This window comes from Macrotis lagotis, chromosome 1 (assembly GCF_037893015.1).
Source record: "Macrotis lagotis isolate mMagLag1 chromosome 1, bilby.v1.9.chrom.fasta, whole genome shotgun sequence".
NCBI lineage: Eukaryota > Metazoa > Chordata > Mammalia > Peramelemorphia > Peramelidae > Macrotis > Macrotis lagotis.
Genome location: NC_133658.1, coordinates 608,404,868 through 608,422,982, shown reverse-complemented (window position 1 = coordinate 608,422,982; position 18,115 = coordinate 608,404,868). Strand labels below are relative to the sequence as shown.

The following is an 18,115-nucleotide window of genomic DNA, read 5'->3' as shown; positions in this document are numbered from 1 at the left end:
CCCATTTCATTAAGCATCTATTAAACATCTACTATGTTTTTGAAACTATGCTAGGTGCTAAACATGCTAGACAAAGACTAAAATTAAACAGTATTTTCATGAGGCATATATTCTACCTTATAAGTACAACTGTTTGCAGACTCTAGTACATGGAAGCACTTCTATCTATACTCAAAAGAAAAAGGAACCATTTGCAGTTTAAGTCTACAATATACAGTACTATGTTAGTTATACTACAGATATTCAAGTATGTGTATAGGTATTTGAAATTTTTAAAGTGGAAGATGTTATATTAGTAAAGTTTCTTATTTCACACCCAAGTACTCTCAATGAGGACACCAGATCCCTCAGTGATGTTAACTGGAAGTATGACAGATTGGATTGGTCTGAGACAAAATAAAAGCATTTGCTATTATAAAATTTCAACAAGCCATTTAACACCTCTGGACTTTAGAGCCTTCCTATTCATGGAATACACCATGTCTCCTCACAGCTCCCCAGTGGTGTACAAAATTTATACAAAGTAAATGCAAAATAATTTTGAAGCAATGGGGAAGGGTGGATTCCATGTGAGATAATCGGAAAGGTCTGATGTAGGTAGCACTGTAGTTGAGCTTTGAATAAGTCAGGGATTCTAGAGGCAGAGAGTATGGTTCCAGGTATGGGAAAAAGTCAATGGGAAGGTGTGAAGAAGTGAGTTGTTATGGGAATTACAAGAGAACACTAGTAGAGTTCTAAAATCCTATGAGAAACTTGGACAGAGAATGATTAAGTCCCACAGACCTGAAATAATTAAATACCAATAAAAGGCAGAGGGGGGACGGTGACTTGTGATTAGTTTGATATGACATCTGAAATATCTGATAAATTTTTCTTTATTATAAGAAAATGTTACAATGGTGGGTAAAGGGACGATGATGGGGGATAGTATATCCAGAAATTACTGCTAGGAAAAAGTTCTTTGTTTTTGTCTTTTTTCTTGCTTTTCTTTTCAATATTTTATTTATTTATTTTTTCCAGCTACTTGCAAAGATAGTTTTCAACATTGATAGGAAAAAATTTTTCAAAAGCAGAAGGGAAAAAAGTTCAATACAACATCATCTAAAATCTGGAAGACAGCTAGGCAAACTAACTAGAAAGGGATGACTTTGGACTTTAGTGGAGGTCTAGCAGTAAGAAAGATGGATTTTCCTTTAGAGAATTGACAAAGTAGCAATAGTATGGCATCCTTTATTACACATTCCTTTTCTTCCCTTCCAGACCTTTAATAGGGTTTACAAAGTCACTTTCTTCAGTAGCCTTCTTCAAGTATGGTAGACACTTAATGTTTGTTGAATGGAATTAATCCTATCCCACCCAAGGAAGTGACTCTGACTTTGATCCTCCCTCCTGTTATTTTACTTTATTAATTGGTCTACCTTTGTTTGGGACATTGTTAAAAAAAATAACATAGTTAAGTTTAAAAAAAATCTGTTGCTCCTATAAAAAAGACTAAGGGCTCACAAGGACTAGAGTCACATGTTTCTCTTTTATTCAAGATAGATTCTGTCTACACACCTTAGGCATAAGTGCAAGCTAATAATACAAAATTTAATAAAGTTCATGCATGCAGTGGGTGCTTAAAAAGATTGTCACTGGTTGACAGGTGCCCAGACCACATTCCTGACAATTCTGCCCCTGTTATAGGATACCAGCTTTTATAGGTAAGGTCATTCAAGGTTAAGGAACTGGAAAAGCCAACTTTGGTAACCTAGGTTTCTTCTTATCCTGGAATTTGAAGGGACTACTGGCTAGATTTGAAGGTGTCTGAAAACTCAGATAGGGAAAAATTTACATCTTTATTTCAGTATAATTAGTATACTTTGAAAAGCCTGAGTATTTCATGCTTTTATTATTCTGAATTGTATTATTATAATACATTATTCTGAAGGAGTTCATAGACTTCACCAGGCTCCCAAGGAAGTCTAATGACATTAAAAAGGCTTAAGAATACCCAATAAAAGGGAAATGCTACCTTTTAAAATGAAAAAGCATGGACTAATGAAGAATGAAATAAAAAGAATCAAAGAACAAAGACTGTTAAAAACTTTGAAAGTTGTTAAAAACTACAGTAGCACCTCAATATTAATAGGCTTCAGAATTCATCAGACTCATTATTAGTTGCATTTTGAAAAGGAAAAAAATGTTTCAGCACTAGGAACTTGTTTGAGACTTGCTAGAATTTGTTTGAATCACAATGCCATCTCCACAAGAGAAAATGCTTTGTCACTTTTAACTTGTGTGCCACTAAAGCTCCCTCTCCCATAATGAAATAGAATGACTTTAAGTTTAAAAGGCCAAGGTCTCCCACTGCATTCAAGGGCATCTCCAGTTATCCAGCTCCATAATCGAGCCACTGGTCTCAGATGACTTCAGAGGAAAAAGTGAGGCTGTATTCCCTCACTTGGAACCAATTCAATTGCATGTCACGACATCACCTCCCTGATATCACTGTCTTCATTGAGAGTGAAGAACAAACAACAGCCTATTATGACAGGAACATCTTTCAATACAGGTAAAATGAAGTTAAATTTTATTTTTTATTTACTATTTTATCCATGTCTACTTAGTTTTAAGATTATGTATTACAAAACAATCTCATTATTTAATATTAGCCCAGTAAAATATGAAAGTTCTATGGAACTTGCACAAATTATTTCTAATTATATTCTAATGGGAAAAAAAAAATCAGTCCCTACTTGATTTCATCACTTGTCAAGACTTCTAGACTGAATTAACAATGAGTATTAATAATACAGTGATCATTCCTGCTTGCAGAGAACTGATGATGAAACATGCCATCCATGACAGAGCTGATAAATTATGGGGGCATGTATTTTTTTAATATACCCATTGAGGGAATAAACTATACTTAACTATGCATTTGCAAACAAAAAACTTGTTTCCCTCCCTTTTTAATGGTGTGGGGGAGAAAATAGATTTAATTTTTTTAAACATAGAAATGTGGTATTACTAATAATATTTCATTAATTTTTAATTTAAATCTCTTTATTAGTTTTAATTAATGTGCTTTACTTTGCTACAAGAGATGAAGTATGAATAATCTATAAATTTCGATAATGTAAAGATTAAATATTGATAATACTACAAATATGAAAATGGACATTTAGTTACATGTTATAGTTTGCAAAATTTCATGAGGTCCTCCCAGGAATTCCATGAGGTAAACAGGACACATATTATTATATAACCTCTATTTTACAGAAGAAGAAATTATTTGTCATTTAGTGAATTAGTAAGCAGAGCTAGCTAGGTTAAAATCTCAGTGGGGCTTTATTTCTGGATATGGTTTGGACAAGACAACTCTAGGTCTTCTAATCTTTCCCAACACCACACTCCCTCCAAATAATGGGGAACCCTGAGGGGTAGAATCCTGGTATTTTGGCATAATGGAAGCCTTCTCTTCTAGTCAGTGACCATGTTCTGTGGTGCTCTCTAGTAGTAAGCAAATCATCATCAATCTGCTCAACATTACACAAGCCAGCAGTCAACCATTCAAGGGACATTGTTAATAGGGAACATGAGTCAACAGCTCTTGGCTTAGACAAAATTTATAGGTTGTTTACCTTTCAACTTTTATTGGCACTGGCAATTAATGTCATGTAAAATGTCAAGTAATTGAGGCCTCTATTACCACGAGAATAAGAGAACTGGATATCAACAATCTTATTATAAGGGCCAGATTTCAAATTCATTATATGTTAAGTATATATATATGAAAAAAGGAAAAAAACTTGGGGGGAAAATAGCTGTGCCTTATTATATAAAGGATATTACTTATCTGCAATAAGAATTGAATAAGAAGACTGAAAAATTAAATCTCATTTATTTCAGAGACCACATGATCAAAGTCATGATTCAGGGAAAGTAGGGGATTTTATATCTTAGGGAGGGTTAGTAAAAGACAAAATCTATCATGACCTCCATGCTTCTAAAACCACTGTGAGAGTAAATACAAAACCTAGATAATCATACAGTAAAGTTTTATCTTTACTAACATTTATATAACAAAGGCCATAGAATTCATAGGTTCATTTTATAAGTGATAAATTTGAGGATGAGAAAATTATTAAGTGGCTTGCCCATGGTCTTATGCTGAAGTTTCAGAACAGGTTTTGAACCCAGGTCTTCTTGAATCAAAAAGCAAGTATGCTAGCATGCATAAAATACTTTGTACATCTTTTTGTTTTTTGCAAGGCAAATGGGGTTAAGTGGCTTGCCCAAGGCCACACAACTAGATAATTATTAAGTGTCTGAGACCAGATTTGAACCCAGGTACTCCTGACTCCAAGGCCAGTGCTTTATCCACTATGCCGCCTAGCCGCCCCTGTACATCTTTTAAAGTGCTCTATAAATGCCAGGACTGTTGCTACTGAACTATAGGGTTGATTGTAGGACATTATGTAGTACTTGAGATAAAAAAAAAAAGTTGTAAGGTTTTATTATGTTTGTTTCTTGTTAAATTTATGGTTTACATCTATTCCTTCATAGGAGACTGGACAGGATGGCCATTTATCACATTATTACAGCTGTGATCTCTTTTTCAACATGGGTCAAAACAAGATGAATCTTGGTAACATCCAACTTCAAAAATTTCTAATTTTGTTACTTTCAACATAGGGCAAAACATTAAACTTCCTGGATCTCAGTTACCTCCTATTAAATAGGGAGGATTCTCATTGCATGTGAAGGGGGAAAAAAAATCAAAGAAGTAACACAGGAACCTAGGATTAAGAGCTGGAAGGTATTGTAGAGTTCACCTAGTACAACTTCCTCATTTCAGACTCAAAGAAAATGAGAGCCAGATAGACTTAAATGGTAGTTAGCCAGAGATGGAAGATTTGAATTCAGGTCCTCTGCCTTCAAACTCTTTCCATTCCATAATGGAAAAATCCTCTCACTGCTTAACTGAAATAAAAATGCTGTAGGCATTTTCATGGTAATAAGTTTTCCCTATAATCACTCTTTATATGTTGTGAGGTCAACCTGATCTTGTCTAAATGAGAGAAGCAGCAAGCATTTGTTCTTACGTGAAGTAGAAACTCCAGTCACAAAGGCCTGCTTCAGAAAAATGTGTCCTCTCCTCCCCTTATTATGATATTCTGATAACACAAACAGGGAATAGATGCAATCAGACTGGAAAGTATATAAAAACCCTTTTTTCAAAAGCAAATAGAACAAGAGCAACACACACAAATGTTTGGAAAGTTACTAAGGGCATTCAAGGTGTAACTCTAATCAAGTGAGAAAATACCAAACAAGGAAGTCAGAGAGTAACATTATGGGCAATGGAAATGGGGGAAGGGGAATAGGATATAACAAAACTTATATTGAATAAATATCAAATAAAAAACCTCACTGACTTTAGATACATGCATATACATATGTCTAATATATGTATATTATATATGTGTACATATGCATGTGCAAAGTTTATGAATTTTTTTTTACTAATTTTCATTAGTAAGAACACTGGAGCTTCATAATGAAGTTAGCTACTGTGGCTCAGAATTCAAGATTAGACAGATCCACCTTGACTCCCATCCAAGCAGATTGATACCTAAATGCTGCCCATATATCACTGACCTACTCCAGGGCCAATGCAGGAAGCAGGCTAGTGTAGTACTGTGGCATCCGAAAAAAATCCTGGAAAAAACAAGTGGTTAGAGGAGGACACCCAGTTTTGAATCTACACTGCCCAATTTTGCTAGATCGCTTAAAGAGGGCAAGTTACATAAGGCCCTCGATTGGACACATATCATATGCTCCATGAAGTGTGATTCAGAAAAACTGGAAAGATTAAGTTATCAGTAAAAGTAACATAGAAAGTAACAGATCTCCTAGTAAAGGTGATTCATTGAAGTATAAGCTGTACTATTCTTTCATTCTCATATTCAGAGACTGCCTGTAAACAAAGAACACCCAAGTTTACCTATTTTCCTTATTCAAGGAGATTCCCGGTAACCCACCAAAGCAAATAGTCAATTCTTAAAACTTCCGCCAAAAGATTCTTTCCTTCTGTTGTTACATGCACAAATTTCATAACATGAATAAAGTGAATACTCTGCTCCTTCTTCTTCTTCTAGCCCTGTTTCAAAGAATGTGGTAAATTAATGAAAGGAGAGGCAATGGATGAGCCTTGAAGTCAGGAAGACCTGGTTTCCAAAACCCTACCTCTGTCACATAGAAAAGAGCACTGGATTGGAAGTCAAGAAGGCTCAAATTTCAACGTATGACCTTATGTTCCTTAACCTCTCAGGGCTTCACTTTCCTTATCTGTTAGATGAAGGGGCTGGCTAGATGAACTCTGAGGTTCATTCTCTATTCCAACTCTACATTTTATAAATAGGTGATGTAAAGGGAAAGTAATATGAGGAAGTAAAAGAAAAGTATTATAAGCAAAAATAAACAAGCAATCCACTTGACTTGCTTGGTTCCTTCCATGAAAAATTAGATTAAAAACCTGAGAACAATTACAATGGAGATGTAGCCACTACTTCCCTATGCAGTTCCTCTTATTTTAGGATAGCTCTAATTGTTAATAAATTTTACATTAAGAGAAACCAAAAACTGTCCTTCCTTAACTTCATTCATTGCCCATAGTTCTGCCTTCAGAACTCTCTTCAGGGCTCTCTGTCAACTAAAGATTTATTCTAAACTTTTCTGAACTCATTTATTTCTAAATCTGTGCCACCCCTAGAGCCAAATAGTTTCCTAGGTGTATTAAGAGCTTTTAAAAGAAGCAGATCTTTTATTTGTCTCAAAACTGCCTCTTTCAGTTTTATTCACACCTTGATAAGTACCCTGTGTTGACTAGGAAGGTGAGAAGGTGAAGAAATGAAAAACTTTGAAAATTATCATAATTCAATGAGAAAAAAAAGAATGTAGGATCTAATTCCCAAGAAGAACATAATCATGAATTTTTTCATAGTTGATAATCAAGTTTTCTTATATTTAACTGTTTTCTCCTTTCAAAAGTTGTTTCTTATTAAATTAAAATTGACTGCAACAGATGGTCTCCTTTGGTTTTTCTACTGCTCTCATCTTCTTCTACTACCACCCAAGATTTAACATGTAGCATGAAAATCAATCAAAAGGGGGTTCACAACTAAAAGACATATTTTCTCCCAATGATTCCTCCCATAAAGCTCACACTGATAAATTAATAGCAGAATCCTAGAGTTGGAAGAGACCTCAGGAAAGTTCATCATATGTGATCCCTTTATCCAGTCATCACTTAAAGATCTCTAGTGAGAAGAAAACTCAAGACCTTCAATTGATAACTAATGGCTAGATAAAGGTTTTCCTTATAATTTCCAAGTCCTCATTCAACTCCCTGGGGCTCTGAATGAATCTAGTCCCTCTTCCACATGACAGCTTTCAAATATCTGAAGCTAGTTATATCCCCTCTCTTTTCTGCTAAACAACTCCAGTTCCTTTCAACCATTCTGTATTTGGCATGGTCTCAAGGTCTCAACCTGGTTTGCCCTTCTGGAGACACTCCTACTCATCAATATCCTTTCCAAAATGGCACCCAAAACTCAACACCATATTCCAGACAAGGCCTAGTCAGGGGAAAAAAGACAAAAGAACTATTGCTCCTATTCTGACATTATGCATTTCTTCATGCAGCTTAAAACTATGTTATCCTTTTTGGCCTGATACACAGTAATCAATTATTCCATCAACATGTATTTATTCAACTTCTGAGCCAGATACTTTGCTATGCATTGGGATACAAGGTCACAAAAGAAACAATGAAGTAAACCCTACCCTCAAGGAGCTCACATCAATGTGATTTATTCACAACAAATCTTAGACCTCCTTTTATTCTGGAAGAACAAACTGACTTTCAAAGATGTTGAATGATAGCTTGTGGTCAGTGATAAGCCTAGGAAATGGTAGTGCTGACAGGTTTAGGTCTCCAACTCCATTGTTTCCATTCAGTTCTCCTGATTCCTTCTCAATCTTGCACCATAATTTCCTTTTCTGGTTGTGGCAACTGTAAAAGTGCAATGTGCTTTCAATTGGCACCACACAAAGAAGAAGAAAAAAGGTACCACATGGCTTTAAGTAGAAATTCCAATAAATGGGTCTTGTGCTAAGGGAATATTAACAAGAGTGCAATATGCTTATACAATGAAGATAAGATGGAGAACTTCTTAAATATATCATAAGGTCTAGTCGGAGGACATAAAAGTGCTTTTGATATTTGTTTTTTTAGGGTTTTTTTGCAAGGCAAATCGGGTTGTGGCTTGCCCAAGGCCACACAGCTAGGTAATTATTAAGTGTCTGAGACTGGATTTGAACCCAGGTACTCCTGACTCCAAGGCCAGTGCTTTATCCACTACGCCATCTAGCCACCCCAACACAAAAAGTGCTTTTAAAGGTTTACGGCTATGTGCTAAAAAAAAAAATGTCTTCATGAATCATATGTTAAAACATCAAGGATTTTTTTTTCAAAAGTTCCATAAACCTCCTGTTAAAATCCATGGCAAAGACTGTTCACTGCTGAGGGGATGAGATTGGGAAGGGAAGATGATAGAAAAGTATATAACATAAATATGCAAGTGAATGAATGTTGAAAAACTTTCATAACATGTAATTGGAATAAAATATCAATAAAAAAATCTGTGGCAAACAGTGTTGGAGAGATGGTCTATTTAAGACTGCTAAAAAATTATAAATAAAATAGTCTGCTATCCAAAATTTTCGTAAATTTGTTCATGGAAGCTAAAAAACAAATTGATTGAAGGGACAACTGTAAAGTTCTCTCAAATATAACAGGAAACTAATTTCAAAAGTTAACATCATAGCTCTTCATGGAATGGAAGCAAAAAAAATGGGTGCCATCAATTGGTTGAACAAATTGTAGTTTATAAATTTAATGGATTAGTATTACAGAAACAATAAAAATCAGGAACTCAAAAAAAATCGAGATGTGTATGAAGTAACAAAGAGTGAAGAAAATTGAACCAAGAGAGCAACATAGACAATGACTACAACAATAAAAGATAACATCACCAAAAAAACTGCTTACCTCTGGTGAATTATAATTTGAAATCTCAGCCTACTTCTTGATAGTAAAGTGTGAACTATGGATGTGAAAAGTGGTATACCTTATCAGGTAAATTATACACAATCAAGTATAGTTACTATATTAGTTGACTTTGTTCAAATATTCTGTTACAAGAAAGGATTTTAATGGGGTTGGGGAAAATAACTTATAAAAACAAAAGGAAATACAACTAAAAAAATGTAAAAAGATAAATGCTGGGGAGTCAAATATACAGTGTAATTAATGAAACTCTGTATGATGCTGCTACAAAGTATAGAAATAGAACCCCAGAGTTTTAGAGATTGTCTCATCCAACATCATATTTTGTAGAAGGAAAAGACTCATAGTTTCACAAGCTCCTATAATTAGAGGGCTCACCATCTCTCATGGTAAAAAGAAAGATGCGAGCACAAGATCAGTTTACATTAAAAAAAAATACTATCTATATAAAAAATAAAATCCCCCATTGACCCTAAGTTTTTTCTAATTAGATGGAAATGTCTTCTGTATTTTTTTAAAATCAGTGTTATTCTTACACTCCTACATCTGATTTCTGGAAACTCTCATCTAGAGGAAGAAGTGGACCCCCTTGGTAGAGTTGGGGTAAATTAAATTCTCCTTAGATTAAAGAGCTAGTGAGTTCAACAGAAAAGGGAATATGCAAAGGGTTAGGTTGGACTTCTACTGCCAGCTATTTCCCAAATGAAAAAGTTCTTGAATGAGTCATTGAGATAGGAGACCAAAAAACTGCAAGGATTTAGTTATGTTCCCAATTTTGCCAAGTGGAATAGTATATTTCCTCTTCCCATCATCACACACATTGTGGATAAATTACTTTCACTGTTTTTTAATTCAGGAATAATACTTAACTCTCTCCTTGGAGGATGACTGAACATCAAAATATCAATAAAAATTTCTTCTTTACAATAGCAATCATTATTATAATATATCTCATGATATCACTATGGACAACAAGGTCAAATCACATTCCTAAAATCTAAGAACTTCCTTACAATTAGAAGCTTTGGGAGAGTAAATTCCCTGCCACTTAAAATTTTTCAGCATAAGTTGAAGAATTCTCATAGTGACCATTATGGGGGGATACTCTAGATAGAATTGATATTACTTGAAGTTTTAGTAGTCTATTTTTTAAGTTTTTATCAAAATCTAACAGTATCATGGGTTCTAGAGATGGGAACCTACAGATAAAGGAATTGGGGAAGAGAGATTTTCAACTCAAATTGAGAGCTCTATCCTCTTCTGATGATATCATTAATCCAGAAATGAACATTCATTGTCTCCCACTATTAATTATAAAAGACTATATATTACTACACTCAGAAAAAGCCTTTTTGAATTTATAACATCTAAACTATTTTATGAAAGATAACCAATTCATTCTCCAAAAGAGCCAAGAGATATGTATGAATGTGTAAATGTGTACACATGTACTTATAGAAATATGTGCACATGCATATGCAAATGCATATATACACACCATATAAAATATATTTGCCAGACATAATATGCAGCAAAGAGAATTACGATGATTTTTTTTCCTCCTAACTTCCTATTCCTTTTCTCTTATCAAAAATTCCTTCCCTGCTTTATCCCCTCCATAAGAAATTCAGTAAAACATTATACTAACAGGGTGGCTAGGTGGCTTAGTGGATAGAGCACTGGCTCTGGAGTCAGGAGTACCTGAGTTCAAATCCAGCCTCAGACACTTAATAATTACCTAGCTGTATGGACTTGGGCAAGCCACTTAACCCCATTGCCTTGCAAAAAAAAAAAAAAAAAAACTAAAAAAAATTATACTAAGATGTGAACACTTCCACTCAGATCAAACCCATTCAGGTCCACAGAGCAGCTTTTCCCCTTTGTGGGGAAACATACCTTGGTTGAGGTAGGTCAAAGTTTCTTCATGAAGTTTCACAGCTGGTGATGTGGCTGCACAAAGCACATACTGAAATGGGGGCAGTTTGGCTTCAGTCTCAGGGGATAGTTGAGGTTCCTCCTGCTTAAAGATTGGCAGTGCAAGGACATCACTGAAACATATAGTTAACATATGTGTCAGCAAAATATTTAGAAGAATCATTAATTTTTTTTAAAAAAGCTTAAGACATTTTTGTAGAAGTAACATGAGATAGTTTCCCTGGACATCAATGCATCAGATCTGTTTCTCTTTTCTCTCCACTTTCCTTCCTCTCTTCCCTTCCCAAAATCTTTGGAGAAACTTCTAAAACAATCTACTACAAACTGTCATAAATATTACATGCAAAAAGAGATTAAAATATAGTTAATAAAAGACTAATTTGTGACATCTTTTTCTCATGGTAGGACATCAAGTATAGAATTATATATTTATTCTGTAAATCTGGAGGACAAAATAACTTTTTTAAAAAAGAACTAAAGTTCTCCAAGATTAATAAAATTTCAATGTTGGAGGCACTTTTATGAGGTATCACAAGTCCTGGCCAAGCATACATTTATTACAACGAATATCTATGTGCTACATGAAAAGTATTAAGTTATCTTTTTAAAAAATGAAATCTATTTCATCTAATAGCCTTTATTGTGCTAAATAGATCATTTACCCTGAGGGAAATCTACAACTCTTATCATTCCTGCAAGGGAGAGCAACTGGCTAATAGGTAACTCCTTTTGTCTCAGGACAATACTAATCTTTCCTGAATTTAGATTCAAGTAAGAAATCTGGGTTTGACATTTTTTCCCTTAACCAAAGAGAAATTTCTCTTACCAAACTGAAAGAACTCAAGTTTTTTCCTTTCCTCCTACTCAAAAGAAACCATTCCCTTACAGGACATCAAAAGATAAAATTGGGGAAGAGGGGGAGGAAGAATGGCTTCTTCTAAACTGGACAGTTCAATGGGTTGGATTTAGAACTGTCTAAATGACCAGACTTAAAAAGTACACATTAAAGCTTCACTGAAGAGTTGAAAAGGTCTCCAGTGGAATACCCTAAGAATCTTTGTTCCGCTTGGGCTGTGAAACATTTTTATAAGTGACTTGGATATGGGTATAGATGACATGTCAATTTGCAGATGACAGAAATCTGGAAAGGCTAAAACAATACATTGGAGTAGAATCAGACTTCAAAAATGTCTTGATAGACTAGAATGTTGGGTCAAATCTAATAAGAAATTACCCAGAGATCAATGTGAAATCTTATATAGGGTCAAAAAAATAAACTTCAAAAATTCAAGCTAAGGGAGTGGTAACTAGATTATCAATCCTTTTAAAAAATGTCAGGGTTTTTAGTGCACTGATTAAGTCCAAAGAGTCAACAATATGATACTACAGTCAAGAAAATTAAGTCAGTCAAAGAAGCTAATAGTCTTGATATAAAAAATCTTGATTAGAGGTAGGTATCCAAGCCAGTAATCAAGGAGGTTGTGCTAAGTGTTGGGGTTACAAAGAAAGGCAAAAGGCAGCCCCCTGCTCACACAGAGAGAGAGAGAGAGAGAGAGAGAGAGAGAGAGAGAGAGAGAGAGAGAGAGAGTTACCTTTTTCTGCCTTGTTCTATCAGGAGAAGCAAAAGGAAATGTCAAAGAAGCAAATTTAGAAGTGTGACTTCATGATTGACAGAAGAGGTAACAGAGTTCTCTCTCTCACCAGAGGTCTTTAAGCAAAGACTACTTGACTGCATGATGTGTGTGAAGTTAGAGAGGAATCTTGCTTCAAGTTCAGGCTGAGCTGGGTGGACCAAGCTCCCTTCTAATTCTGAGATGCTACAATTAGTCTAGGTTAAGTCTAAGGCATGGAAAAACTTTGATAATATGAATGGTCCACAAGTGGGAGATATATTGAAATCTAATAAATTATGAAGAGTAAAGGAAGCAGGTGCCCAAAAAATGCCACTCCTTTTATCTCGATAGCCATTCTTCCCACTCCCACTCCACTTCTCTTAATATGCTTTACATAATGAATCAGATTAGCTTATCCTGGATCACTATAAAAATTGAATAAATACCAAAATCACTGGGACAATCTGTTCTCCATCTAACACAATAAACTTGTGTCCCTAAAATACATAAACATTGTACACACCCAGCCAACATCTAACTAATACCCTGAAGGAAAATATGGTTTGGGTACACCTCAAAAATCCCTTTTACACCTGCTGTACTGTTTTCCACTACCCAGTGAAGCTCAACTTTCAATTTACTGAAAGAACGAGGCTGCCTTATATTAACCCTAGGTGTACAAATGCAGATTAAAAATAGTTAGCTATGAACATGAAAAGTGTGCACTGGTTCTTCTAATATTAGGGTTTTTCATGTTTGGCAACATCATATTAAATTAATAATCCATGTGCTTTAATGTTTTTTAAAAAGGGGGGAAGAAAAGAAAAGGGTTGACTTCTCACTGAACTCTAAAGACATGGAAAGATATTTGTTTCAAGATAGTTATTTATCCTTATTTGTAAAAAAAATAAAAGTTCCCCAGAAAATGGAACATTAAAAGAGGAAAGAGAGTAAAGATCCCTGCTTGAGGTCAATTTGAATAACTCCAACATTATATGGTATAGTGGCTAGACATAGGACTGTTCTCTTGAATACATCCTCTCCTGCCTCAATCTCTAGAGGGAGACCAATGAATCTCCTAAAGATGGTTGTTTCTTAAAAGGGGGTGGAGGTGGGGGTAGGGTTGTTATCAAATAAAAGACTGTGGATTAATTGCTTGATTGTCCATGGATCAAAAAGAACTGCAGTAACATTTTAGTTTTATAGTTTGCTCTCTTTCCGAAAATCCACTTAATTTTTCATTATAGCCAAATTAAAATTTCTCATCTGTCTCACAAGTGGATGAGGTAACTTCGGAAAACTGTTTGGCATACCTCATAAAAAGAATGCACAACAATTATTTCTTAATGAATTACCAGAGTGTAAGTACCTTGTGAATAGAAATAATTTTAGTTTTTCTCTTTCTCCCTGTTCAACTAATTATCCAATTCCCATTCATCTCAGTGTCTTAAGTTTTTTATGTTTTAAGGTCTGAAGTTTTAAACTCAAATTTAATAATTAAATTTAACTAATTTAACTTAATTGAAATTTCTGGGATATGAAATTTAAATACATTTGAATCACCTATCTACACACTCACATTTTTTAATGTCCTAAAATAGTTAATAATCATAGGATAGGTTTTAGAGAAAATGGAATATAAAAGTCATGTGGAATATTAAAATTTTATTTTTTGGGATAAACCATTTTCTTCAGAATATTTTTAGTGTTTTTTTAATATTTATTTATTCTCTTTTTGTACAAATAATGTTTTTATACATTAATAAAATATTCTTGTTTAAGAGTAAACAGAATACCCCTCCCCCACAAAATATAGACTCGCTTGAGTGATAACAGAATATTTTTTAAAAGGAAAAATTTAATCTATTGAACAGACACATTCCCATCACAGCAGGTTCGATATTTAAATTGTTCTGGGCTGTTATTTTGCTCAGTATTTTACCTTCACAGAAGGTAATACAGAATTAATTACAGATACTACAGAATGAATAAAGATCCTACATCATTTACCATCTTTCTAGTAATTAAGTCCAATGAATGATGTACTGACAAATTACAAAGTTTAACGCTTTCATTGCTCTCTCCTTCATTTCTATTCTATAGGATATGGAATCAAAGTTCAGAGATTTGATAGGTCTCACTTTGCATATTTGGGGGAGGCCTCTAGGGGGTAAGGTCCAAAAAGCCTTCTAGTTCCAATAATGGAATAATCATTGCCTAGTAACCATTCCACAAATTCTGCTTTTCCCAAGCCAATTGTAACAACCCCTTGGGTTAAATTAGGCCCATTTAATAAACTGTGACTAGGGTGGAAATAAGACAGGCTAAAGCTGGTTCAAGCAAGTTCAGAAAGTGAAATTAGAATCCATTAATATCCAGCCTCCAATAGGAAAGGAGGGAAAAAAAATTTTAGAGAACTGAGGGAAGAGGGTATCTTACTTCCTAAAAGGGCAGATTCTGAGGGATTTTTTTTTAGAGAATTTTGCAAAACAGACAAGACTTACTTTTCCCTTTGAAGAGCACTAGTCAAATCCCTGCAGAAGAAGAAAGATTTCCATCAAGGGAATAGGCCAAAAGCTCAAGCAAATACATTCAAGATTATCTGAATGGGCTATCTGCTGCTACTCTGTAAGCAAAAGAGATGCTTCCCTAGCCCCAGCCCTTAGGTCAAGCCCTCTACCTCCACCCTTGCCCCACCCCCATCTGGAATTTTAGTCTTCACCGGTGTGCAAATTCTAGAGGATGGAAATCAAGAACCACAAAACCAGATACCCTTCTCAAATCAAAGAACTCAATTTGGAGGGCCAAGAGGAGGCAGAATGCAGAGACCTTCTGATTATCCTGCCAGGATCTCGCATACTTACTCGTTTGGTGAACTACTTCCAAGGAAAACAAATCATGCCCTTTTCCTTCCCCCTCCCAACCTTGTCCCCTACCCCAAGGCTGATTAATGACAAGATAAAAAGTTAGTTTAAAAAACCAATTCTCTTCCTTCTCAGACATATCAGCCAACTTGTTAATAGATACTAACATAGCTTAATCAATTAAACTGATAATCAATTAAGGTGATAAGTATGTCAGCTTAATAATTAAGTGCCAGCTAGTGGCTAGGCACTGCGTTAAGCATTTGTACCAGAAGTACCAACAACTCAGAGATGGAAGGATCGTTTTTTGGAGCTATTAGATATTTTGGAGGATCTATATATAATCCAAAAGCCTTCATTTTACGCACAAGCAAATGGTTTTTTTTTCTTAGGTTTTTGCAAGGCAAATGGGGTTAGGTGGCTTGCCCAAGGCCACACAGCTTGGTAATCACTAAGTGTCTGAGGCCGGATTTGAACTAAGGTACCCCTGGCTCCAGAGCCGGTGCTCTATCCACTGCGCCACCTAGCCGGCGCAGCAAATGTTATTTCAAGGTGGTTAAGCGACTTGTCCAAGGTCACCGAACAGAGCAAGCATCATAAAAGGGGGTTGGGAAGGAGCTACTGCAAGCAAAAGCAAGTTGCAGTCAATGCTCCCAAAAAACCGGGACTATTGGTTGGCTGGCTCGCTAGCTCACTCGCCTCGCAGCTAGTTCTCTCTCCCTGTCTCTTCCCCGGCTCCGTAAGTCCGTCCTCTGTCTCTCTCAGTTCCGTTTCTTTTCCTGCCTGTTTGTGTCAGTCTGTCTGCGGAATCCGGGGCGGTAAGTCTTTTTTCTCCCAAAAGAGAGAAGAGCAAGCCCCTGAGTTTGGGGGTGCGCTGCCCACTGCTACCTGCATGTGGTCTTCCGGTCAAGGTCCCTCCGGACTGTCACGCCCCCCCACGACGCTCAGTCATGGCCCCTCCGGACAGTCATGCCCCCCCACAGTCAATCATGACCCCTCCGGACGGTATGGTCCCTCGGGACAGTCCTGGCCCCTGGGGCACGGCCAGAGAGAGTCGTGCGGCCAGGCTGAGCACGGGTCAGCTAGGGTCCGAGCACATTCAGCCAATGGCACCCGGAGGTGGAGGAGGGAGGGGAGAGCGCTCGGGCACCGGGGAGGGCGAGCCGCGGGAGGGGAGCAAGCGTCCAGAGTTAGTCCGCTCTCCCTCCTGTCAAGAGGGGCAGGGGGTAGGGAGGGCCAACGAAGGCTCTTCTTTCCCTAAATGTATTTGATGTTTCCAATATGACTTTTGGTGATAGAGTTTTTATGGAATAAATCTTCTCAAAAACATGAACTGAAAAGCTTTTTTAAGAAAGGACTGAGGTCATCTGGCCTACCCCCCCACATTGGAAAGTGGAAGAAAACGAGCCCAGGGATTGGGCCAAGGCCACACAGGCGGCTGGTCGGGGTGCCCGGGAGGTGGGACTTCCAGCTGGCGCTGGAACCCGCTGGGGTCTCTGTGGGGGGGACTGACCACTCCCTGTGGCTATCCTGCCCCCCCCCCCCCGCGCGCGCCCGGAGCGGGGTCCGCTGCCAGCCCTCCCCGGCCGGCGCCAGGTCCGGGGCTGCAGGGCTGCTGAGAGGCGAAGGCCGGGGGCTCGGGGTGCTCACCGCCCGGGTGCGGGGCTGGACCTGGGGATCCTGAGAGGGGCTTACCGCAGGTAGCTGCCGGGGTTGTGCTGATTGTAGTGCTCCGGCTGAGTGTGCCAAAACAGCATGGTTTCTTTCCTTCTCGAAACTCAGGGGAGCGCAGACGGTTTGGAGAGCGGAGCCTAATGCACCGGCGCGTCCGCAGTCCCCGCAACCAAGCCGCTCCCACGAGGCAGCGGGGCGCGGGGGCCGCAACACGCGCTTTTATTTACCGGGGCCTCCGGCCGAGGGTGGGGCTAGGGCGGGCACTGAGGTCACCGCGGATGCCCTCCCCTCACCTGTCCCTCCCCAGGAGAGGGTGGGAAGGGAGGAGGAGAAAGGGGCGGCGCCCGGAGTCCGCAACCTGGACTGACCCCGCCTGGCACACCCTGCGGCCGGGAGAGTGGGGTGCCTAGGAGACCAGGACGGGGGGAGGGTCTGCTGCGGCCAGGCGCATCCCGAAGTCTTTTCCAAAGGAAGGGACAGGGACCAGGCAGAGTCCCTTCTTTCCCAGGACTTTGGCTCTCCGTCCCCCCCTCCGGCGTGTGGCAGGTTAGGAGTAGGGTGGAGGGACAGGTGTCTGTGTAGGCAGTGCTACAAGGTGGCGGTCTCACCCCGGGAGTGATCAGGAATTGGGGAGAGGGGAGTGATGAGACGTGTTCCCTTTTAAGTCCCCAGACTTTTACCGATTAAAATAATTCCACATGTGTCAGGGACTTAGAATGGCTGAAGGGAGGCACTGCTTCAGACACTGTGAATGCAAAAATGAAAAGTAACATATTCTTCTACCTGAAGGATACAAAAAGTAAGATGCAAATTATATTGTGGTGCTATGAGAGCAAATACAGATAATAGAATCAAAAAAGAACAAATACAGATAATAGAATCAAAAAAATGTAAAGAATCATGAGCTAAGT

At 37.7% G+C, this 18,115-nt stretch overlaps 1 protein-coding gene across 2 annotated transcripts in view; it reads right to left on the bottom strand.

Moving 5' to 3' along the window:
* The window catches only part of TFCP2L1 (transcription factor CP2 like 1), a 57,609-nt gene extending 40,224 nt beyond the window's left edge, over positions 1 to 17,385 (bottom strand). The window contains exons 1-3 of one of the 2 annotated variants that reach the window (XM_074214970.1): positions 17,226 to 17,385; positions 15,171 to 15,200; positions 11,015 to 11,166 (exon numbers count right to left, since the gene is read on the bottom strand). In XM_074214970.1, coding sequence (XP_074071071.1) covers positions 11,015 to 11,166; positions 15,171 to 15,200; positions 17,226 to 17,287 — 244 coding nt within the window. In that variant the 5' untranslated portion in view covers positions 17,288 to 17,385. The remainder of the gene's footprint in view (positions 1 to 11,014; positions 11,167 to 15,170; positions 15,201 to 17,225) is intronic. The other variant, XM_074214971.1, reaches the window with a different exon arrangement.
* Between the last annotated feature and the right edge of the window lie 730 nt (positions 17,386 to 18,115).